Here is a 25869-nt window from a genome sequence, read left to right as displayed (position 1 = left end):
TACGTCTCGTGAGAACGGCCACACAGCGACACGCGGCGCGCGCAGAGCTGAGGGAGCCGAGCCGCATCATGAGACGAAACTGATCACTGCGCTGGGCCGCCTGATACTGGAACCACCCAGAGGTGTTTGAATGTCTGCCGTGGCACTTTTGATCTGAGGGCCGATGGAGAAAAAGAGCGTTTTTGGTGTTGAAACCTTTTTTGCGTGTCGTTGAACTGTGACTCTTTAAGTTGTTGAAATGTTCCTTTTATTTGACAAGTGTATTTTTTTTTTGTGTGTGTGTGTATTTCATTGTTGTATTTCCTTTGGAATGTGCTTGATGTATAGTTTTACATTTATTTTGAGATACAATGGGACTAGGGGAGCACCAGCAGAATGTGCAGTGTTCATTTTGTCTTTCATTCATGAAATGTATCATTTGCCCTGACCTTTCACTACATGCTATTTCGACCTCAATCCTTTTCCATGTCTTTTTTTTATATTTGTTACTGGGAGAAACGGGCACCGTGACCTGTGACTATCGTACATTCCATAATTGTTGCCTCACCTTCAGTATCATGTACACGTCAGACCAAAAGAACCCAAATTTTGATTCCAAAAAATGTCGCAATTTGTCCCCAGTAGAGAACAAATGAACCCCCCCCCCCCCCCACACTTCTGTTTATACTTGTAAGTCAATGGATGTAATATTCACTAACGAAAATATAGAGGGCCATGCTTAACATAATCCAAATATAAAGAATGGCAAGTGTATCGTTCTTAAGAATGTACATTGTGTTATAACACACACATATAAAACATTTTCTGTGATAGCAGCCGCAACCACACTGTCATGTGACTCTAAGTGATGATCCTTGCTATCTATGCAGCTGCACTGAATGCATATGTACTCGTGAAAACATACTTTGTAACTGAAAAGGTTTTCGGGGGAACTGCAAATGTACTTTTCTGCTTTGCACAAATAAAATAAAAAATGAGAGAGGAAAGAACTGACTGGCCGCTGGTTTCTCTTGCTTTGGACATGTGTGTGTGTGACATACACACCCAACGAGACAAACCAAACCGTGGGGGGACCGTGAATCTCTGTGCCAAATTTTGGAATGGAATGGAACAAAGTGCCATCCCTGAACACACATTACACTTAAGACACTACAGACGTGTCCCGGCTGTAGCATCGTCAGTGTTCTGTTTGTTGAATACGAATATATTCTTCCTGTTTAAAAGTGGCAGAGAGCTCGCGACTGAGATAGGGAGGGCCCTGAGGTACACGGCCAGGCGGCCTGCACGGACTGGAGGTGGACTGCTCATTGAGATAATGGGCGGTGGAGACGGTGGCATGCCGCAGTGAGTGAGAGCGGCGATGAGTCAGACTTGGTCTGGTGGCGTGGAGCTGCAGCCAAGCAGGCGCTGTCCATCACCTTAGCCAACGTCACACTGTTGTGTCCCAGACTATATATATATATATATATATATATTGAATTGGATGTTTTTGTAAATGAGGGTCTGCTGCTTAGACCAAATCTGTTTTTGTTCTTTCAGATAATAATTCAAAAATCACATACAGCCAGCCGAGCTCATTTAGCTAACCAGCGATGTCAAATCAATGTCGCATTGCTGACGCCACCGCCGAATGGACATTCAAGTTCACTGCTCGCTGCTGCTGAATTGCAGATTTTGCAGCCCCGTGGAGCTTTTGAGCCTCTTGGCTTTATATTTAGATTCTTGTTTTGCTCTTAAAGCCACGCATTTATTCGTATAATCCAGTCTCACTGCTCTCATCAACCCCAGCGCATAGCCAATTTGTAGTGAAAAGGTTTGGTAAACCCACTGTACGCTACTTGCCCCCAGCACCAAACTGCAGACAAATGTAGCATGTAGCCGGTGAAGCACGGTGAGCATTGAGGGACCGGCATGCTATTTTTCCCACAACAATTTCTGTCAGCTTTAATATGAACAAGCAGGCGCAGTCACTATGAACGTCCTCCAGGAGAGACCGTCTGTAAATGTGCACCGTTATCCCCACGTGTGAGCGATACACGACTCCAACTGAATACTGGTGTTATTCTGTATCCAGTGGGATGTGGAATAGCTTAACGTTTTGGGAAATACGCTTTTTTTGAGGGAAGTTGGATGAGAAGATCGATACCACTCATGCCTGTCTGGTAAATATAAGCTATGCAGCCGGCAGCCGGTTAGCTTAGCTTAGCATCGAGACTGGAAACAGGGGGGAAACAGCTAGCTGGGCTCTGTTCGCCCACCAGCACCTCTGAAGCTCGCTAATTAACAAAGTTATATGAAATGAGTTATAACGTGTTAATTAGCGAGCTTTAGAGGTGCTGGTAGGTGGAATTTATTTCCGTTGGCCAGGCTAGCTGTTTCCCCCTGTAGTCTTTATTTGTAAGCGTCGCTAAGCTAACTGGCTGCTATTTCACCAAGCTATTGCTTTAAGTGAGCAACTGTTTACAGCTACAACCACTGCATAAGCCTGGCGATTTTGTGGTGGCTGTTTGTCCGCTTGCTTCCGTGCCTTTCTGCCCCCTAGTGACCAAAAATATATAAAGCGCAGCTTTAACTAAATGGCCGCAATTTCCTGAATCTGCACAACCACATCCCAGTGGGAAGCGCGCGCAGTTTTCCGCTTGAGCAAAGGCTGGCCTTGTAAAATGTGTGTGGACGTTGCCGCAGTCATCAGAGTGAGTGGTGTACACACCGGAGCGAGCCAAGACGCGTTGGTTTAATAGATTCGAGAGTAAATAGCGCTTCAGTGTGGTATGTGGTTGGTGCTTTCTTCATCGGCGTCTTTAAAGAAATGTGGTCGCATTCAGGCCAAACCAAAAAAAAAAAGAGTGTTTTTGAGACGTATCAAGTTACCCCACCCTAAACAATGAACTCAGATTTTTCTTTTGGTCAGGAAAATGGCGAGTGAGCATAGTTCAAGACTCCTGTTGCTGCGGGCAATAAAGCAGAAAGGGCAGTGAGACAAACGTGTGAGGGGCAAGGAGAGGCAAAGGTAATAGGTAAAAGTGAGGGAAAGAGGGAGGGGTCTGCGTGTGTGTGTGTGTGTGTGTGTTTATGGTTGCGTTTGGGACTGAGAGGAATGCGAACTCACAGCAAGCACAGACTGGGGGGGGAAGGGGCGGAGGTCACCGAGCACTGCTTACAGGGCAGGCACATTTCTTTCTTCCTTTCTGTGTGTGTGTGTGTGTGTGTGTGTGTGTGTGTGTGTGTGTGTGTATTAACATCTCATCTCTGCCTTCCCCTGTCGTCAGCCACGAGAGCGACAGAAAAGCCGGCGGCGGTCGGTAAGTGTGCCGTCACGCTGGGAGCTCACACAGTTAAAAGCGTTGAGGAGGTTCCATGCCGGGGCCCATGTAAACAATGCCAGAAAAAATGGCTTTGCACGGCATTTTACGTCCTGATAAGTGCTTCCATTAAAAGGAACAACCCCCCCCCCCCCCCCCAAAAAAAAAATCTTTGACTCAAGGCAATGATCATTTGTAAAGACCAGTTATATATATATTTATATGTATGACAGAGTCATGCTGGGGGCCTTGGTTCCCACTGCTGACACAGAGACAGACAGGGTGGCAAGAATGCGGTGCAGAGGAATGTTAACAGAGAGACAAAGAGTAGTGGGGAGGCTAAAGGGTTGGCATGGTCAGCCCGGAGGGGTGGGGGTGGGGGGGTGGGGGCTTTTGGCCCGGCAAGTTGCTTGTTTACATCTATGTGACCCGCCTGCAGATGTGCTTGTGGTAAATAAGACCCAGACTGTAACGGCGGCATGAATCCACGTTCAGCTCTTACAAATCTGTGGTGACGCACCGATGCGATCTGAGTACTTGGAAGAAGTACCTACCCCCCCCCCCGAGGGATCAAAACAGTCTCATGTATTTATTTGTTGTTTATTGTCATATTTTGTGCTATTAATTTGGATCCGCAAAAGCAACTAGTAGCTGAAATTATGAAACAAATGTAGTGGCGCAGAAGTATAAAGCCGCATAAAATGGAAATACTTGAGTAAAGTACAACTACTTGTACCTCTACTTAAGTACAGTACTTAAGTAAATGCACTTAGTCATTTTCCTTAGGTATTTTCCTTCTCTTGGTCCTGCTGCTCGGCGTCATCAGTGGCATAATTTAGTATTAAAAAAAATAAATAAATCATGTAATGAAGGTCACTTTACTCCGCATTGACATGTCTGGGGTCCAGATCAGATGTAGGTGGATTATATTTTATTCTTGGCATTAAAATACTTCACACTACTACCGTGTGTCACCTGAGCGGCCCTGTTTGATCTGCACGGTTGGATTAGTGCACGCATGAGTATCATCAAGAGGTCATCAAGGAATGAAATGAGGTGCTCAGCGTCCCAGTTAGGAGTCTATGCGTTTGTATACGTAGATATATAGACGTAGATGCAGCCGGTCATTTTTGTGTATTGCACAGTTTTTACAATAGAATGTAAGCGTGTGCAAAATGGAGTTTTGGTGGTGGTTGGGTTTGAATGAGAAAAACGGTTCATGGATTTCATGAAAGCGGTGGCAACTGAGTCCATTTCGTGTCAAAGCCTTCGGCAAGCGACCCACAGTTTCGCTGGCGCTGACCTCTGTTTTGTGCTGCGTTTTGAAGAGGCGAACTCAGTATTGAGCAATTGTAAAAAAAAACAAAAAAAACCCCCACTGTAACTCAAGCAGTCACCTGAGTACAGGGTCGCTGATGTTTATATCGGTCCAACAGTGTCACCTGGTGGCTGCTGAGCGTCATGGCCTTCTCTCTGCATGAACCTTGGAGGATTCTGAAGCATAATGACTCGTAATGACATAATGAAAGCAACAGACTTTTTTCTTTTAATTTAAACTGACAGTAGTAATGATAATAGTGACACCGATCCAGTAGTGGAAGAGGCACTCACATCTTTAACTGAAGTAAAAGTAGCAATACGGCAGAAGTACTAGTCCTTTATTCAAAACTCTGCTAAAGTAAATGTACAAAAGTGTTGCTTATTAGCTTGGAAATGAACTAAAGTACACGTATCAAAAGTACCCACTGTGAATAACACACTTAGTTGTGTTTTCGGGTGTTTCTTTCAGACCGCATACAGTCCCAACAACCTTCACCAATAAGGTGCGGCAGCCTAGGCGTAGCCTGCCAGGCGAAACCCAGCACCTTGCATGGCAGCTCAGTGGCGGGAATGGGTGGGCGAGACCTAATCTGGCCATTCAAGGTTGAAAAGTGCTATATACAAGTAGAAGTCCATTTATTAAAGACCTTAAAAGAAATGTTTATGCTCACCTTCAGATCTAACATGCCAGCATCCTAAAACTTTAAGGACATTTCCACACGTGCAACACGGTGACGTCATCGAAGTCTACTCTGCTATACTAACAAAACACTCACAGAATGAAAACGATTCATGTTTGAAACGTCAAGACTCGAGTCAAGACTCGCCTGAGCCACTAGCAGTGCTTGTACTTTTTATTTATGTATTAATAATTGTAACCCCTCCCAACCCCCACGCAGGGCAAAGAAAGACTAGGATCTCCATTTTAGTGGTCTGATTAACTGCTCAGCTCGCACTTTCTTTACATAAAGCAAACTAAATGTTGCGTGAGAATTACACATTTTACACATTTGAAAGGAAAAAACAGTTGTCGTATCTGAACAAAATGTCGGTCAAAATGCATCAAAATGGCCGAAATTCTAAATGTGCTACTACGATGCAACAGAGGCATGCTTTGTACAGCTGGCGCACGTTGATAATCACTGCAAATTGTGCATTTTCCTCGCGTGCAACACGCAGCTCACGCAGGCGGGTCTCACTGAGAAACTCAGAAACGTGTCCCGGAAATGCTCAGGAGTCGCCCACTTGCTGCAGGGCCTTCCTGAGGAACTCAACCAGGAGGTGATGAGGGAAACCAAAATCCATCTGGATCACCACAAAGCCCTGCAGGATACAGAGGGTAAGAGGGAAGCGGTGAGACTCGGGGGGCGTGGGGGGCACGAGACAAAATGACAAAAGGTAATGGAGAGCACTTACGTCCCGGGGCAGCACCTCTGGGTTGAAGATGTCAAATAAGTTAGTTCCCTGTTTGTCCAACACCCTGGTTAGCTCAACCTCAAGAGCTGGAACACAGAAGTGTCACGGAGAACCACATCACATACCTCTTTCACACAGGCCCAGCTGGTAATGCTGTTGATCAAACCCAACTGCCGCACTACTGCTACTATCGCAAAACAACAACCACCATGTTACCACTGAATTTGCGGCCGGGGCCAACAAGAGCAACTGAAAGTGAATACATTTCTCTTCCGTCTCTTACCAGACAGGACCTTGGGAATGCCTAGCTTCTCCACAGCGTCTCTCATGAACTCCAGCTGTGTCTCATCCAGCGGCTGGAAACGGAGGGAGGGAGGGCATCAGTTAAACGAGCGACATTGGGCGCAAACCACTTCAACGGGAGGGGAAGGAAGGCGCTTTTTGTCGCGTGTCCTTTTGCAAAACCTCTGCTTTCTTATTGACTACTTATTGGTATCAGAAGAATAATCAATATGCTACAATGTGTGTCATTTTTACTTGACAGACATACAGATACTCAATAAATGTGGCCATGGTCTAGGTCAATTTGTGCAGTTTTCGTGCGCTTTCTGGTCTGTTAACACTTTCGGGCATGGCGCTTTTATTTTGAAGGATTCGGGGCGGGACGTCTTCCTGATGCTGATGCTGCAAAATATGAGGGCAAAGCACAAATTGTTTCAAGCTTTGTGAGAGGACGCAAACTGTTGGGAGGTTGAGAGAAAGCAAGAGTGGGTCTTTTTCATCCCCCATCCAAAGTGCTTTTTTTTTTTCATTTTACATTTTGATATTGTTCAGCTTTAAACGAGAGCGTAGTTTCGCTGCAGAACTCAATCAATCAAAAAAACCTTACCGGTTGATTTTGTGAGGGCAGCTCAGCTTGGAATACGGAGATCCTAGGGAGGAAGGAGGGGATCACCATCACACACCAAGCACAGGACATGGACTAAGAATGTGCTACAGCTGACGAGCCAATGAGTTCCCCACAAAAGTGATGGTAAAACGCAAACTGAAGAAGAAGAAGAAGAAGAAGCTTATGTGGATCGGTCAAAGTCTGTAGCTCTTTTGCCTTCAGACGTGGTGGTAGGACACGCTGCATGAAGTGGTTTGTTTTGAGCATACTGACGCCTTTAGTGTGACTACATCTACCTACATCATGTATGGACGCTCTCCATCTACATTAACAGGGAGCAGGAAACCAAAACAAACCCATATATATTAAAAATCAACAAGACAGGTCTTACTCTGACGCGTTACCCTGCAGAGAGAGTTTCTTGTCAGCGTAGGAAGCTGTGACGTCCATGGCCACATCCTGGACATCAGAGACAAAGAAAGCAGCGTCACTCGAAACACCCTTCCTTCTTGACAACAGACCCGCCCTCACATGGCCTTCATAGTGTTACACATAATGCAGCCGCAGATGGTCATAGTTTCACTTTTTAACAAAGCCTCAGGCATCAGATCAAATGCAATACCAAGGGTTGCCCAGCAGATGTCGCCATTTTTTACTGTATCGAAGGCACACTCACATATGTGCACCAGACACAAGTACCCCTGGTCTGCTTGTCCGCCATTTCCTTCCTTGTTGCGCAACAGAACCGCAGAAAGGAAATGAATTTAAATGGTGATAAAGTTACATTCACCTCCTGCTGCACTGAAACTCTTCAGCTCCCAGGCAGTGGAACTGGACCAGAGGGGGTTTACACCATCATCGAATATCACAGTTCAAGGATTTTAAAAGGACAGTAAAATGTGAAAATTGTAAATTGTTTAGCCATTACTTAATTAGCTTATTAAAGTGTTTGAACTATTTCAACCATTTATCTATTACTTTTAGCATTTCAACTGTTCATCCTTTGCTCTTAGCTAACTATTTCAACTGTTTAGCCATTACTTTGAGCTAATTATCTCAATTGTTTAGCCATTATTTTTTAGCTATTTCAACTATTTATCACTTCTTTTGAGTACATTTTGAACAGTATATCCATTACGTTTAGCCAGCTAGTTCAGCTGTTTATCCATTGCTCATGTAGCTATCCATTTAAACTGTTTAGCCATTACTTTAAGCTAATTATTTCAAGTGTTTTGTAAATTACTTTGAACTATTTCAACAATTTATCCATTACTTTTAGCATTTCAACTGTTCATCCTTTGCTCTTAGCTAACTATTTCAACTGTTTAGCCATTACTTTAAGCTAATAATTCCAACCATTTATCCATTAATTTTAGCTAACTATTTCCGCTGTTCAGTTACTTTTAGCCCATTATTTCAATTGTTTAGCCATTTTTTTTCTTTTTAGCTACTTCAACTGTTTACCATTTATTTTGAGTGAAGTTTGAACAGTTTGTTCGTTACGTTTAGCTAACAACCTCTGCTGGCTTTCTAACTACTTTTCATGCACACGTTCACAACATGTGGTGTTCAGGTCTTCCAACAGGTCACCTTAACTAGGTATTGTGTCAATACCTGGAACACAAATATACGGATATCTTTGTTAACCAAATCCCCTCTTGGGGAACAAGAACCCCTGGCTGGGATTCACTGTTCCACACCGTAGAGGGGGCGGAACAGGGATGTGAGGGAAGCAGGGATTTTGGTAGTGAGGGATGCATCAAAGCAGTCAACCCATCACTTTCTATTTACTTTGACTTCCTAAATCTAAATGCAAAATACCGTTTGAAAGAGGAGCGCTGGTGTGCCTTGACCCCCACAGTGCAGCTGCCCAGAGGCCTTCGCACGCACAGCTGTACCCAAGGTGGAGGTGTTCAGGTAGGGAACAGATGAGCTCCACACTCTCAGCTCTGGAGAACCTGATTCCAGGAGACACTGAACCCACACACACACACACACACACACACACACACAGAAAAATGCAAAATAATATGTCTCACTTGACAAATGTTTGTGTGTATGTTTGTATTTGGGAGTGTGCAGGGATGAGGAGGGATTTCCACATTACCTTTCGGAAAAAATCCGGCATTGCACTGGAGAGATTCGTCTTGAAAAGCCCCTGAAATCACGTTCATCGATATAATGTGAGACCCAACGAGAGATTAAACAGCAGCAATTTAAGTCCTTGTCAGTAAACGAACCAATAATCTAAGCAGCTAAGCGCCATCGAAGCCAATTTGATCAACAAGATACCACATCCATATGTAAAGGTGATGCACTCACAGCGAGGTCTGCTCCGGAGATGTTGAGCTGGAAACGGCCATCTTGGTGGGCAGCAGCGAGCATGGGGTTTAAGACCTGGTCTGGGGTTAGACACAAGTTATAACTGTACGGCACACGACTGAAAGCGAGAGGAGACACTGAACTACCCTGCTGCTAGTGCGCCGCTGCTCTTTGGCTAGCCCCCTAGCAGGCTAGCATGAAGTCAGTTATTTCTTACTGAATTTGTACTTCCCGGTTAATGGAGGCTGCGCTTTGAAAGGTTCCGAGATTCTTTTAAACGTTTCAGCAGCCGTAACAATAACAGCCAGCAAAATGTGGCATTTGAGCCTGAAAAAAACATGGCGGACATGAAAACCATGTATCAATTATCCCCAACCCTGAACCGAGCAATATTAGACCCGGAATTGCATTCTGCGACAGTTCTTGCTTTCTAGATATCTAAATATCTAAACATGCCAACTACGGTATGGATGAAGTCAGGGACCGATTGCGGTAATGGCAAATAAACTATGGTTAAGGTTAGGCAGCTAAAACAGACGTTAAGGTTAGGGAACCGTTGGGGATGCGAAGTGCTGTCCCCCCTCATGACAGTCCGACCCTCGACACCACCACCCTGACACTTTCCGCCTTGCCGGCCTTTCACCACCAACATGTATCAGTTTTTCCCATCACACCTGGAACTTACGTCCTGAAACCAACACGCGCATTGGGATCGCGCCATGTCAGAGGACACTTCCTTTACAGCACTTTTTCTGCCGTACCCTGCTCTTCCAGGTCTCGAAAGAAAATGCCATGCCAACTACTGACCTGACAACCAAAAGTAGAGCATCCTGTTTTCGGTCAGATGACTGGGGTGGAAAACAGAGTCACTGATGACAGCGGACGTGCCGTTGTAGTTGGTCAGCCCCTGGAAGATTCACCGAAAAGGAGGGATGAACGGAGAGACAACAATATGGGCTTTCACACCTAAAACAAACCGCTACGACCGTAGTCTTTTCTTCTTCTTTTTTTTGTTCAGCCTCAACCAAGCGGCTTTGTTTGCCTTTTCTTGTCTGATGTAAAGAGGACGCGGCTGCGTGTGTGACTCTACATGCAGGCGCCATTCACCTTGTGGTACGACTCGATGTAGTTAGCGGTGACGACAGGAGCGGCAGTTATGCCGATGTCCACGCTGATGTCTCCGTCACTGAGGAACTGCTCTGTAAACACACACACACACACACACAAATGTATTGAGACATCCCAGATAAAATATGAGCCCTCGCACATATCAGATCAGTATTCTTTTCATTCATGGGTTCACGCAAAAGGTCAAATGTGTGGACACACCTGCTGTGTCTTGTATGAAGTCAGCCAGTATGTTTGCCACTTTGTTGATCTCCTTACAAATCTGCATTTGAGAACAGACCCATCATTACTCCGGCCGTAGGCGGACGACAACACTTAACTTAACTCTCAGTTTGGTGGGAGATCTGTCTCGCTCTCTCTCTCGCCCTCACCTGTCCCTTTATGGCCAGCTTGACAGTGAAGGTGATGAAGTTGGTGAAGAGCTTCTTCAGCCAGTTTGGTCTGAGCAACGACAGCAGACAAACATTAGCACGGCGAGACACTCTTGATATATAATATATACATATATATATATATATTTAATTCTTACTCTTTGTCGCCCTGCAGCTGCAGATGGAGCTTGTGAAAGTTCAGATAGCAGTCTGACGTGTCGGCTTCTACCTTCCCTCCGCCACAGTCTGACCCGACCGAAAGGACAGAGAGCAGGCGTGAGGACATGCAAGGTGAGATGGAAGATGGCTAATTGGCGTCTGTCTTTATGAATCATTCAGTGCTTGACTTGGAACCAGAAAGGTTCCAGTACACTGAATAATCACAACAGCAAGCCATGGAATGAATTGAGACTAAGACTGTTGGCTGACTGGTAGAAGAATGCAACTACCTCACAGCGACGATGCCTGTTAGCTTCTCACAACACGGTTCAGGATAAGGCCGTGTGGGAGATAATGGTATGCCATATAAAGTACGGGAACTCAGCTCAATTTGTGCTGCAGTTTCTGTCAAGCCTCCATCCCCGGCGTACGCAAACAAAATGAGGTACTTACAGAGTTTGGGGTTGATTCCAAGGTCAATCTGAGACTCGATTTCAAAGTCAACCGAATGTGCGACGTTGAGGCTGGATGGAACAAGAAGAAAGAAATGCAGACGGGAAATTAAATGCAATTGTCTGGGGCATTGTCTCGGCATATGCCACCATGGCTGAAAGGGCAACCCACAGAAACTCGAACGCTCGATCAACAGCAAATCCACAGAAAGGAGTTACTCCTCTCGCTGTGTGGCTGACACGCGCTCTTTTAGCGCCAACCGAGGGAACTTGGTAAGATACCACTTGAAACGCTACTTAAGAGTGCGACTGTGAGAGCGTAAACAAGTTACAATCACAGGATAATCGCAAAGCCGAGCTAACTAGCTAGAATAATGTCGTTTACACAGCAGCACGTACCTGTTCGTTAGCTATAGCTAACATTAGCCACCATAAGCTACCAGACCGAGTGAGGCTGCAGTAAAACCGCTGCGTGTATTCAACATGAGCAAGAGTGTGTTTCGCTGCGACCAAATCCCACTTTTGATGTAAGTATTATTGTATTACGTACTATTTATACAAGTTACGTTGTCTTGCATATTGCATTTTAGATGGCAGTATGGCCTTGACACTTACTCATGGAACTCAGGTGTATCTGACGGCGCAATACGTAACTTTCATGAGGGACAACAGTCTAAGTCCATCAGTCAATATTCATTTAACTGGAACGGTAAAGGCCCGGTCACACCGGCGTTTAAAACAGTGACTTTTTGCCGCAAAATCGATTCATTCCACTGGAATCGGTGTCCAAACTGGAGGAAGCTAATCATCGCTAATTAGCCGTTCTTATTCAACCTGCTCTGCCGGGCTATCAACCGTCCCATAACAACTCCTCTTGCACCAAATTCTGTCGTCTCTTGAACCAAGCAGTGTGGACCGTATTGTCCCATTAGTGGATTAGAGGTTAGCAAGCTAACCGTTAGCAGTCGGCAAGTTTGTCGGCTCGTGAGTATTCCGCACGGTCTATTTGGTACTTTGTAGAGTATATCCGATTTCTTTGTGATTATTTAGTGTTGTTTGAGTGTTCCCGGAGAAAACCACGATGGAAGTAAGTGTTTGGTTGTTGTTTTTTTCACACACACACACACACACACACACACACACACACACACTCTGACTCACAGCCAGCTGCCGTATCCGTACTGGATGGTCCCTCTGAAGACGGCGAAGACATTGCTGATTTCCATGCTGATGCCTTCACCCGGACGCAGCTCAAATTCACTAAGACCAATCGACAGGTTGTGAATCTCCAAACTGGTCAGTGGAGAGACATTGCGTAATATTATGACGTGTTTTATGTGTGTCCATCTGCGTATGCCGGCATATGTGTGTGTGTGTGTGTGTGTGTGTGTGTGTGTGTGTGTGTGTGTGTGTGCAACCTCTTACTTGTCCAGGCCATATAGGACTTTGCCTATAAAGAGCAGGGATTTCTCTCCCTTCACACTCGGGTATCTGGCATGTTGGAACGCTGCCTCGATCACTTTGGTGGTTTTCTCATTCACTGCCAACGGCACACAAACACACACACACACACACACACACACACACACACACACACACACACATGGGGTCAAATGCGCTTCAACACAGGTACGTGACAGACACACCTAAGCAACTTCCATGTACAAATAAAATTGAATAAGGGAAACAAGGTAATAACATTATCACTTTAACCTGTGAAACCATCCTCGGCAGACTGGCAGTATACACTGTGGTTTACAGTTTGATTCTGACACTGGAGAAGCCTGGGATTGTGGGAAATGTGGGTTTTGATGGCTAAATTGACCAAACAGATGATTGAAGAAAGTCATTGGCGATAAATGCCAAAACAGGGTCAAAGTCCCACTCACACACGACAGCTGCGGGGTAGGTGAGGCGGCATACAGCTCCGGTGAATCTGTAGGCTGACTCGGGGTCCTGCAGGCAGGCGTGGGACGCCCCGAAAACAGACAGGAACAACAGCAGCAGCAGCGGCGGCGGTGGGGAAACATCACGAGGCATCGTGCACGTGGATATTTGACCTCTCCGAGAGTCCGTCGAGGTTTTTAACCCGGTGGACTGTTTGCAGTTCACTGCGTCTCACTTCAGTTCCAGAGCCTCTCAAATTCTTCTTTTCGGTCCCTTTTAGACTCCAATTCCCATGAGCTGTGGCTGCTCTGCCCTCGCCAGCCTTTTTGGACTTCCCTTGGCGCTCGCCGAGAGAACCCTGCAGCCTTCTAACCTTGTCCTCTCCGCTGTCAGGGAGGGCTCTATGTACTGCAACTATCTGGCGGATACCCTGTCCTTCATCCAATCAGAGGCGGACAACATGTGTTGTCTCACACTTGATGGAAGGACAAACACTGACTCAGATTTGTCTTTCACACGAGGTACCCTTAAAGTAAACTGGTCAAAGTACAACCTCGTCTGATGACGAGAGTGCTACGAAAGCTCAGGCAGAGACACAAACACAAATGTTTTTATCTACTCAGATCAGAGGACAGACACTTAGTGTTAAAAGAAAGGATGTGTCCTATTCTTTCCCCAATACATGGGTCACATTAAGGAAACTAGTACACCATAAAAAAAAAAGTGGATGACAAGAAGACAAAGCAGCACTGAACAGATGCTGCATGTAGAAACGTTGCACGTCAATAAGTAGATTTTTTTTAGCAATCCAGGCTGTTGGGCAACAGTTATCCAAAGCAGGATACGTACCCCTCGAACGTGCCTTTAAAATGACCGCAAACCCTAAATGCTCACGGTATAAACTCGGCGCACGCGCTGGAGATGAGCGCGTCCGAGTGATGAATCCAAATCTGTTGTCTCCACAGCGCGTCTAAACGTGCTCGGCTCTCCCTGCTCTCAACAGGTGTGGGACCCCGCTGGCGTTGGGGTCCAACGCTCTCTGAACAAAGAGCCTTTCAGCGAGTGCTGGCTCACAGGGAAACCAGAAACAGAAGCTGACTGTAACGTGAGCTACTCATTCCCCAGTGGTGGTTCCATCAGGGTCCGATGAGTCTATTTGTTCTCCTCCAAACCTCCCAGCCGCGGGACTTTGGTTTGTCCTGAGCTCAAAAGGCAGCGGGGAGGAAGAATAATAAAAAGACTTTGGAAACAACATTTTGGACCCCCAGCTTGATTTGTGTAACTCAGTCTGCTGACTATTAGCTATGGCTGAATGGATTCCACAGAATAAAGACTGTGGTTTCTGCCCCCCATCACTTACACTGAAGCCTCGTTAGGAAGATCTCAACAACTATCGGAAGGATTTCCATGAAATTTTCCTTCAGGGTCCCCAGAGGATGAATCCCACGTGGTGATTAAATCACTCCAAGGGGTCAAAACACCCCCCCCCCCCCCACCTCAGGATGAACTGTAGTAACTGGTAAACTTTCAATCTGTCCAATAATTTGGTTTATGACCACCATTATGCCCCCCCTAAAACAAAAAACTGTTATGTGCTAACTAGCAAAATTAGCTGGCTAACATGCTAAACTTGCATGGTGACCATGGTAAACCTGCTATCAATGCATGCAACATTAGCGCATAGCTCAAAAGCACCGCCGTGTCTGAGTGCAGCCTCGCAGGGCCAAGTGATCTCATTTTACAGGTCGAACATGCAGGTCCATAGGGATACAGTCACACACGTGTATTAGCGTGTGTGTGTGTGTGTGTGTTGCAAACCCTGCTTGTATTTGTAGTGGGGCTGGTGCAACTAGAGTGTGTACTCAAGGTCATAATATTTACCACGCTGCCGCACACGTGACCTTCAGCGGGTTTGTGCAGTTCGGCATGGGGTCAGCCAACTCTGGCGGCACCTCTTTGCATTGAAATCAGTAGAGACACCGTCCTCACAAACCACATGGGCGACAGGTCAACGAGATAAGGAGCCGTTGAAAGTTAAGAACATTTATTGCATCCATTGTTGCAAGTCTCAACATCCATCAAGATGCAATTCTCACAGAAAGACAAACAAACAAACAAACAAAAAAAGAAAATCTTAAAGTCTTTAAATTTCCAATTATACATGGCGACCAACAAGCTGCTGACATTCCCCAAAGGGAATCAGAGTGCTAGCTTTACAGCAGGGGCTAATGCAGTACATGGAATGGATTGGAGTGCAAGAGGAGGGACTTCTCACCTCTTTACTTACAGGCGTTAATACACCCCCTTGTGACACCCGGTGACACGGTTAAGAGAAGGCCGTGAAAGGTCAATAAAAGCACACACTGATTACAGTCAGCTGACTCAAGTCACACGACAGCATTAACAGAAAGCCACTGTCGTTTATGCACTTGATCTGTGGACAGTGAAGGTTTGTCAGTCAAAAATGGTGAGATAGAAATGGCGGGTGCAGTAGGAAGGACGTGGGGCACCTTCATTATACCGCATTCAGTTCATAATTTGGAACGTTGAACCAAATGGAGTTAAGACCTGTGGCAACAGAAAAAGGTAAAAAGAAAGCATGTTCAACAGATGGTTTCTGACATTATAAATAACTCAACAGAATACAGTAATAGTCATTTAAATAGCGCTCATCTGACCTTTAACCTCTTTTGTTTGAGCTGGATTTAGACCTGAAATTTAAACTTAGTCCCCTCTCTGATGGAAAAAAACAAAACAAACAGAAAGCACAGCCGCAAGCCCTCTAGGCATTATCTTCATATTAGAAATCTTCCCACGAGGAATAATACATCATGACCCCTCTATACGTCAAGAAGCTTGCATAAGATACATGTTGTAAAGTGCTTCGTGTAGATATAATATATTTACAAAACTTGTGAATTAAACTTGTAAATAATCTTTTTTCTTTTTTCTTTCTCACTATGGCAACATCACTATTTTACAGAAAATGTACCCAACGATTTGGCAGAAAGAAGCAGTCTTGATTTTGTATTTGGTCACAGTCACCTGACGCTCAGTATTAGGAAAATCCACCCAAAACAGAACTGGTGTACGGAAGCAAATTTAAAAAAAAAAAAAAAATCAGAATCTCGTCTTGTATTTTGTTGTCTGAATTTAACAGATACACTTTTGACTTCATTCATAAAGTCAAAAATGTGTTCACATTGAATCGTAAAGGACAAACTGAATTAGAGCCTCTGTATATAGTGTTTGTGTATATTGTGAGTATTTTGTCAATACTAAAACTTAAAATCATGTTTTTTTTTTACTTGAAATGTCAAAAAGGGGATTTCAAAACACCTAAAATCATGTGTTTTTCCAAGTAAAATATTTCAATGCTATATTTTAATTCATAGCCAGAAGCAAAGTCTATCAAACAAGAGGAAATATAATTTCTCCTATCAAACACAGGCTCCAAATGAGGCCAGTTTGTATAGAATAAATAAATATTTAAACAGAATTTAAATTGGCATAGCCGAAAGATACAGTACAGAGTTCTGTGTGTGGATCTTCACTTCGACTGAACGTCGGCTCGTATGAGCCCTCTTAAGTATGATCTGGATCATCACCATTTGTCATTCTGAAAACTCGGAGGAGCTGATTTGGAATCAGAAAGCCCACTTCCATAAAACCTCCTCACATAAAGAGTCACTTAGGCACAATAGTCCAGCGTCCGTCTTCCTTTTCTTTCCACCGACACCTCCAGACATTACTGTTCCCCACGGGAAAAAATAGAAAGTCTGCAGTCTTTATCAATCGTCTGTCCCGGGTGGTCAGTTGGCCACGCCCTGAGGAACCTCAGGTATGAGGGAGGAGAAGAAGGTTTTGAAGAAAACCCAGGCCGTCCACACGGCCGACACCCTGTGAGGGGGCACTAAAACTGCCGTCATTGGTCCTTGTCCATCTGATCCGTCAGCTGCAGCAGCAGCAGGTTCCTCCCTTTGTCTGTCAGCAAGCTCGTCAGCCTGAATAGACAGGACATTAAAAGAATGATTTTAAGTATGCTATTTAAATCCATCCGTTCATTGAGTATTCTGGTACATTTAAAAGAAAAAAAAAAAAAAGGGGAACAGGTTATAAACCAGACCCGAACCCAGCATGTCATGTCAACAGAAGCACAGGCCATGAACCAGAGATGTGAGGATGCCCAACGGTGGGAAAGATCTGGGAGATTCTTACTGGATTTGGGTGCCTGTTCTCGTTCTGCTGGTTGTGCTGGACCTCAGGGGGCTGCACCTGGTTGGGTCCTTGGACCTGCACTCGCCTTCTGAAGGGAAACCAACCAGCGGTGTGTCTGTAGGGGACACAAAGAGGAGAGAAATACGTTTATTTCAAGTCCGAGGCTTTGTCCTAGCACAAAGCGGGTTAGTGCAGCTTTTGACTATACAGTGTAGACTTCTACAGCATGATTTACGACAACGCCACAAACTATTTAGCAGCCAAACTGATCGTCATGTCCAATATTCTCTTTCCTTTGAGCTCCTGAGGGAAATATCGGACTCTTCAGCTGCCAAATGCACCACTATGTTCACCAGCTTGTCGCTGACTTTGCCTGTCAGCCGCAGTGCAGTGTTGTTTTTCACCTGAAAACAGCTGCCTGCCGCGGGACCGTGATTAATGAGTGCCAGACTGAACCAAAACAGCAAAAAGGTGTGGGCCGCAATACCAAACCAAGACACTGAAAAGCTCCACAGAGCTGAGGGGATGATTGTCTGTCGTACTTTCTTAATATCTTAATGTCTTTGCTGCCAAGCGGCACCATGTGTTGAAATGATCAACAATCACGTTTACATTCCTGACTTAGCGAGGGGTCAAAGAGAAATAGAGGCTGCTGTTTGTGTCTCTAAACATTAAACTTCCAACTGTTGCTGGTGGGTAATCATTAGTCAAATGCATACTGACGGCCGTGTCTCGTCGAAAGAGACGACTTTCAATTCCGGTCGGGGGCGAAGGGTTACGTAACGGCAAACGGGAGCGTGAGACGGGGACATGTTCAGCAAAGGAACAACACGGCCTGAACTGACGATAACGGCAGCGTTGATGCGCAAACAGGCCGTCAGGTGGACCCGCTGGCAGTAACGCACCTGAAACTGAGCTGTGCCTTATCAAAAGGAAGCTGACGGAAGATGACAGATACTATGGGATGTCATGAGAAATCATTAACAGAATAATGCTCACATGCTGGAGCAAGTGGTGTTCTTGTTTTTCAGCTAAATTACTAGTTATATTTATTAGGTCATGAGAAGTGTTTAAAGGAAGTGAGTAACCACATCCTGCTGCAGTACACAGATGTAATCTATGTACTATCATCGGGTGATAGTATGGTATTGGCTTCTTAACGGCGTAAAAAAAAAAAGAAAAAAAAGGTCCTGCCATGAATAGTCAAATACAGAGAGAGAAAAGCACAGCATGTGGAACTAAATGATTTGGAGCCTCAGTTCAGACCGTGGTTTGCCTTTTGTTTCCAGGTATGAGGAACCGCCAGCTATTGGGTGTCCATATCTGTAGTCTTTTACCCATAAACCTGTGCATTTTGACACAGACCAAACTACACAAGTTAATAGTTTGACGTAACTGCTCTAAACATCTTGGATGAAACACACTCGGTGCACGCTTGGGACCCCGATGTTGCACCACAAACAAGGCCAAAAAGACTCCCATTCTGGGCCTTTAGAAAAGGACAGGCAGGGAACGCGTTGCTCGTGGTCCTGCCGGCTCCGCATTTTGTTCTCCACAGAAGAAATCAGTCACGCTTCCACAAAACCGCCATGTGGGAACCACCTGGGTAGTAAGCCAGCAACACACTACACGCCACTACAGCAGGTGACCCTCTGCAAGTTCTCTCTTATTCTCAACCGTATTTTGACCAAACAAGCGCGTACTGTATAATGTAGCCCTTTAGCTTTGGCCTTTGAGCACAACCAATACATTGAACTCGGCTGCTCTCGCTTGTTTGTTCTGATGTGAGGCTTCGGTATAACAGGTTTCAAGGACACACTTCCTGAGGGCTGGGCTGTACGCATATACATACTATGTTTATTAAGTGACACATAGGAAGTTACTTGTGTATACCAGGCATGCTGGCATGCTCCTATTTCTATTTTATAGTTACATCTCCAAACAAGCAGCAGCATCTATTAAAAATCACACACAGACGGGCTTTAGTGGACCACTCATACAACCCGGCCACATATATTAGAGCCTCGAGTTGTTTTTAATAACTGCTGCGGTGATTTGAGTGTTTGCCCTTGCTTCTTGAGAAGAGGCTCTGCACGGCAACACAAGCAGCGAATAAAAGGGCCGCTAGGGTTGAAAGCTGGTTGACCTTGAAGAATAAAAAAAAAAAAAAACGGACGATCAAAGTAGAGAGCAGCAGAGTGAACTTACAGGTACATGACGAGGAGGGTGCTCATCACCAGCAGGAAGCGAGTCAGGTTGGAGTTGAAGTACACGATCATGAGCAGAACGCCGAGCCTCGCCGCCGAGTACAACCAGTCCAGCCAGTCGCGCTCCGCGTCCTCTTCGTCCTCCATCACAGGCCCGCCCTGCGCGTTCATGCGCATGTTCTGGCCGGCCTCCCCGGGGTTGATGAAGGCGCCGTCCTGCCCCGCTGGGTTCTGATTCGCAGGCTGGTTGGCTAAGGGGGCCGGGACAGGCACTTGGTGGGCGGGGACAGGAGGGTACTGGCCAATGGTTGCGGCTGGCGCAGAGGGGACGGTGCCTGCCGCTGCCAATGCTGCGTGGCTGTTGGCGGGAAAACAATGCGAATCAAGATGGTGGCCATGTCAGACCACAATGAGAGACTTGCAGGGCCAAGAGGAACTCACACCAATGGAAAAGTGGCATGAATTTAAAGCGCATAAATGACAACTCACTATTGCATGTAATACTGTCTAGCGTAGACATGCTGCAGCCACAGCAGCTGCTGAGGGCTGTACAGGGAGTAGGTGGGAAAGGCTGGTTGGGTCATCTGGGGTGCTCCAGGCCTGCAGGGAGAGATGACAAACGGTTAACATGAAATGAAACACATGAAGAAATAGCAGACACAGTGTACATAGCAACAACAACACAAGATGTCACATGCATTTGTTAATTTATACTTTATCCTCTCTAGTTATAATAGAAGGGACCGCAAAAGGATTATTATCATCTTTTTTTAAGATATCAAATATCTTCCTCGATGCAAATCAAGGGTGTGTTTCAATAAAGGTTTGACGTGCCCTCACCCACTTCCCCTAGGCGCTTGGTGATGTGGCCAAGCGAGGGTTGCAAAATGAAACGCAGTCCCTCTCGATCTCGCTGAAGCCCACTTGAGTTTTCGGACTGACTGAGCATCACTTGAAGATGCCCCCCCCCACCCCCACCCCCCGATGAGGGCTTGTTAAATGACTACTGCACGGCCGGTCGACAATTTATTGCATTCAATTTGACTATGTTTACTTGCCATGGCAAACTGTGATTTGGTTGTCAAATAGAGGTAGCTGGATGAAAATTCAGGAAATAAGAAAACAGCCTTGTTTCTGAAGGCAGAATCCTTCATGTTTTCAAAAAAACCAAAATGAAATCACCAAAGCTGGGGATCTGACAGTGGTTTTATGGGCCAGTCTAAACGTTGTGTAATTTTTTGACCTCTTGCAGCTTTTTGCTGGTGTGTTTGCATCCGATTTCTTACAGTTGTGGAAAAGTATCCTGTGCTGCTAACCCTACCCTTAACTCTAAAACGTGATGCCTGCTCATGCCGATGGAAATGCATACAGTTTAGCAGATACGTCAGTTCTCCCATTAAGGCTTACATTGCAGCAGCAGGCCATGAAGGCGTCCCTGGCGGAGACACTGAGGTATGTGCGTGAGCTGGGCTCGGAGAGGTCTGCCTCCTCTGCCTCAGCGCCGGTGTGCTCGAGCCTGGAGTCTGGGCTGTGGAGAAGGAGCTGCTGGGACTGGGTGAATCAGAGGCTGCCATGGGCCTCGGACTGGGGGGACGCGGCTGTCCTGTCTCTTTGGTCTGTGAAGGCAAGAAGAAGTTTGAATGTTTGTTTTGTAATTTGAGCAGTATCCGTCACTCAGCGCTACAGCAAACCCACTGTGAGGTTTCTATCATCGAGCATGCACAACAACTTGGACGTTTTGCAGTGTTAGTCGAAGCAGAGCAGCACACTTCAAAGCGCTGTGAAACTGAAGCTGGAGTTATCTTTAGCCGTACTTTCGATCTCAAAACCGTAGCCGAGCTCTGAAGGGTGACAGCTGAAGTGAAACAGTTCCGCTCCACGGTGAAGGAAGTGCACCCGTCGGTCTCCAAACTAAACCATCTGCCTTCGAGCTTGCAATGTCACAGGAGGCGGGAGCTCCTCTAAAAGCCCACAGGGCTGATGAATGTTGTTGAATTTAACTGGACACATTTATAAAAAAACCTGGCTAACCTGGATCTGGATTTATCCATGAGTGAAATGCAGTCAAAAGTAATCTATCTCTATATGGAGAAGCCCCCACCCCAAGATCTCCTAAATCACTTTAATATGATTTCCCAATTTAAATGAGTTTCAAAGTAAATTTAGATACTTGGCCTCGTAAAAGAACCCACATATAACCTGCACAGAAGGGAGGTGAATATGTGAAACAAACACAGTATGCAAATCTAGTCTTTCAACTGACATGCAATGAAAATATGCTGCTTGCTGGAGCTCATACTGAAAGCAGCTGTTTTGATTACCCGGCCTCACAATTTAAATAGAAAACCAACAGGAGTTTCACTGAACACTCGGGTTTCATTTACCCAGCACCACTCAGGATACGTAGGAAGAAATAAATGAACCGGTTTTAAAAAGGGTGAGGACAGGAGTTTGACATTCAATTTGGGGCATTTGAAGAAGCTGTTCCACGCTATATTACTTTAAAATGGTCTAATCCTTCAATTCAAAACGTATTTTTTACCATTAAATTTGGATAAGAAGGAAACAAGCGGCTTGATTTCACCATAAAAAGGTTGTGTGAGGGCAAAACACACAACCTGGCTGCCCCTAACCAGGGCGTCAATACGCGGTTTGCCGCATGAAAAAGTGCTTTGTCAAAACAGTGCCTAGGTTCGGTGGACAGTGGAATATGAGTAAACGTCATCATTTCTCACCTTAGGTCTAGCTCCCAGCGGCCCCTGAGGTGGATTCCTAAAAGCACACACCAGGTGCAGCGTGGGAATGCAGTCAGTCTGAGAGAGTGGAGAGAAATAACTGATTAGAAAAGCACACAGATACACTCAAGCCTTAGTAGTTCGGCAAACGGAATTGAGCCTATTAAACGCGTTTAACAGACTTCATGAAGACTTCATGAAGACTTTCTGAAGCTGTTCCACTGACAATGAACATGGAGCGCGACATGGACAAAAGAGCAGGGCGCTGACATTCTCCCAGCGACAACTAACTCCAGGTCGGGCTGACACCCAAATGTTTTTGCAGTTTATCTCAACGTGATTACCGGCACAGCTCCGCAAAAAAACCCTCTTTATATTCTTTTTCCACCAAACAGTAGCGCACAGAACAGAATCAGATCAAACAGTCTGGTTCTGGATACTCCGCTATCTAAAGATGTGGACTGGTTCACACACTGTGTGCCACGGCCCCGTAAAGAGAACCGAACACAAACTCCTCTTTGAGGACTTTGGGTGTTTTTCAGTGCTAGAGTTGTCTTACAAACGCTACTATCTCATCTCTAGCAATATGAGCCTCTAGCGGTATTCATGCACAAAAACCATGAACAACCCTTTCACAGGCCACAGAAATCCTTTTGTGGCCATTTATCAACAGACAAAGGTTGGTGAGAGAAAAGTAGGCTCGATTCAACCTCTCCAGACAGTTTGCCACCAGTACGACAGCAGAGATGTTCACTGATTTCAGGTTTTGTGAGAAGTATATATATAGATATATATAGATATATATCTAAATCCATAGACAGAAGAGCAAAGTACTGTTCGTAGGCACTGCCATGTGCACTGCATTCTCACACTTACCTGTCTGAAGAGGTCTTTGATTGGCAGATGGTCAGGCAGCAGTTTGCCAGCATAGATCAGCCTCTGGTCACTCACAGCCTGCAGAAAAAAAACAAACAAGTAGGTTTCAGTTAGTTGAAACTTTTGGGTAACAAATTATATTGGCATAGTGGCTTGATTTGATTCGATGTTTCTGCAGATGGGGAAACAACCTTAAGGGGATTTTGTTTTTGTTGCAGTGCCAGTGACGGTTGTACTGACTTTTAACGGCCAAAAATGTGAAACCATGTGACAGCTTTTCTTTCCTGAGGACAGGGCATGGACGAGACCAGCTGCTGAGTGGGAAAAAAAAAAATCGGACCAAATTTGTCTTTGGTGGAAAAAGCGAGGCGAGTGTATTCATATAGCACAAGACATACACTCAGCCTGTTTTCAGGGAGGTTTTGAATACAGGAAGTAATAGAATTTCAAGACATATAATAAAGAAGATAGAAATATAAAAATGCAGATTATGATGAACTAATATTCGCCACTCTGGTGCCATGAGGACATTTGTTCTCAAACTTTGCCGCCTTTCATTCACTCACTTTGAATGCGTATTAGGCCACATGTTTCCCTTTTTTCCCCCCTTGTAAAGCATGTTGTAATCTCTGCTAGTCTCAATTGTCTTCATGTATTCTATTTGAACTTTACCTGCACTGCGGATGGAGCAAGGTGGAATTACTAGTGTCCCAGCCTTGTCTCCGCTAAGGCATGCAGCTCATTTCCCCAAGAAGTGACAGACTTGATCAGTAATCACTGACTTCACTCTGGGACCTGACTGTGGACACTTGGGCCAATATATTTCACAGCCTACTGCCTGGGCCCCGCCTGGTCTTTATGCGTTCCATCAGCATTGCCTCCATTCCACTGAGACATATGTCCTCCTCTGCCCATTTGTCCCCTGTCATCTCAGCAGCAGCCTGGACGGACGCCGTGCCCTTCAAGGCTGCAGTCCTCCAGGGAGGATGAAACTTGGCAACCACGTATGCTTATGATTGAAGGTACTTGGCTGACTCTCTTATTAGAGAGGCCTGAGTGCAGCTCATTCTGCCAATCAACATTTTTTTTTAATCATCATCATCATCATCATCATCAAACAGTTGCATTGTGCTTCACAATCCAAACTTCTCTGTTGGGATTACCAAAGCTTTACCAAAAGACGATTTTAATTATATAGCAGGTTTATTTCAAACACACATGCTTCACAAATATGTAATCACAATAAGTATATAATGTGAAGTCAACAGGTGATCTCTTACTATTTCAATCCCAATTTAACATTCCTACACACAGGGAAGGAAATCATTAAATGGCTCCTAATTGGGACCCACCAGAACTCCTTCAAAAGTTCGTCATATTGATAATATTAATAGGAGTGTAATTGTGCAGGTTTGGTGTCAGTACACACACACACACACACAGAAAGCCAGACAATAACAACGAAATGGCAAACAGCTGTTAACTGGCAGCAGCCTCCTTGACTCAGTGTCAGGACATTCCAGAACATAGCCTCGAGCTGTCACCACAGCTACCTAGTTCCGGTAACATTAGCCAGCTAACTTAGCTGCCTCACAATAACTCACCGGTTTGGTTGTGTAAACAGTCGACAAATGCGTTTTCAGGTCCTTCACAGTCCAGTTGAGATGGACGCCTTCGACGGCTTGGTCCTCCTGCGCCTGGTTGGGCGTTTTTACGAGAAGAGTAATCGTCTTTTGTTGAGATTCTCCCACATCCATTTTTTTTTTTTTACTCTGTTTCACTTTCACTCGTGCTAAGGGCGATGCTATTCACTCGCAACAACTGTAGTCGTCGAAATACGAAGACTCGCCGTGATACAAACTGTCAGCAGATAGAAGAAAGGCGACGCAAATTGTCTCGTCTAAAGACTAAGTTGAGGGACTCTGCCGAGCCTGGAAGTGTCTTTCAGCTGGCAGTCATACGGGACTTTAGCTAGGAGGACGTTTGTTTCCAAACACACTGTGGCCGCTCCTGATTGGTTACCGTCCGCTCGTGCAACGACGTGGAGGCTTGCTCGTCGCCCTGTGAGCACGCGCAATAATTAATTACGGCTTCGAAGATCGTTTATTTGGAAAAAAAAACAAAAAAAAACACAACACAGATTTCGCTCACTCTGGTGCCATTTTTTCCCAGCCTCCACAAAAAAACCACATGACGACCAAGCTAGGCAGCAAGTAAATAAGTAAGAGAGAATTATCTCATACGGCTGCTTTGTTCGCCAATTTAACCAGCGAACTGGTTAAACCGAGCGGGCAAGACAAGGGGGGCACTGCTAATATTTGCTAACACGGGCTACACGGAATGCCATGGAATATCGGCAATCCCCTTGCAACTTTCTCTGTAGCGTTTGACGTTTTGCCGTTCCTGAAAATGGAGACAGAGTGAGAGCTCTTTCTTTTTTTTTCTTTTCCGCTCTCTCAGATAAGAGCACTTTTTCTTGTGACAGCAAAACTTCAGTCGTGTCACAACAGCTGCGCACCGACTTGCAAAACGGCCCGGAAGGAGTCATCCAGAAGCTATTGAACACACCGACTACGCATATTTGAGT

The 25869-nt window shown here is 45.3% G+C and overlaps 2 protein-coding genes across 2 annotated transcripts; both read right to left on the bottom strand.

The window, feature by feature from the left end:
* Positions 1-5852: 5852 nt before the first annotated feature.
* cetp (cholesteryl ester transfer protein, plasma) lies at positions 5853-13399 on the bottom strand. The gene is made up of 17 exons (XM_070907082.1): positions 13249-13399; positions 12785-12899; positions 12521-12652; positions 11361-11431; positions 10907-10994; positions 10749-10818; positions 10579-10639; positions 10357-10448; positions 10057-10156; positions 9250-9329; positions 9035-9085; positions 8749-8901; positions 7319-7386; positions 6928-6970; positions 6322-6394; positions 6039-6124; positions 5853-5945 (listed from the first exon to the last, which is right to left on the bottom strand). Exons 1-17 carry the CDS (start codon positions 13397-13399, stop codon positions 5853-5855), a joined length of 1527 nt encoding a protein of 508 aa, XP_070763183.1.
* Positions 13400-16907: 3508 nt separating this feature from the next.
* On the bottom strand, positions 16908-25225 carry herpud1 (homocysteine-inducible, endoplasmic reticulum stress-inducible, ubiquitin-like domain member 1). The gene is made up of 8 exons (XM_070907136.1): positions 24887-25225; positions 23283-23360; positions 22407-22484; positions 21079-21287; positions 20161-20271; positions 19673-20029; positions 17465-17579; positions 16908-17250 (listed from the first exon to the last, which is right to left on the bottom strand). The coding sequence occupies exons 1-8, from the start codon at positions 25037-25039 to the stop codon at positions 17059-17061; spliced, it is 1293 nt and encodes a 430-aa protein (XP_070763237.1). The 5' UTR covers positions 25040-25225; the 3' UTR covers positions 16908-17058.
* Positions 25226-25869: the final 644 nt, after the last annotated feature.

Source organism: Enoplosus armatus, chromosome 6 (genome assembly GCF_043641665.1).
Source record: "Enoplosus armatus isolate fEnoArm2 chromosome 6, fEnoArm2.hap1, whole genome shotgun sequence".
NCBI classification, from domain to species: domain Eukaryota; kingdom Metazoa; phylum Chordata; class Actinopteri; order Centrarchiformes; family Enoplosidae; genus Enoplosus; species Enoplosus armatus.
The sequence above is the reverse complement of the archived record's forward strand: the minus strand, read 5'-3'. Positions and strand labels throughout refer to the sequence as shown.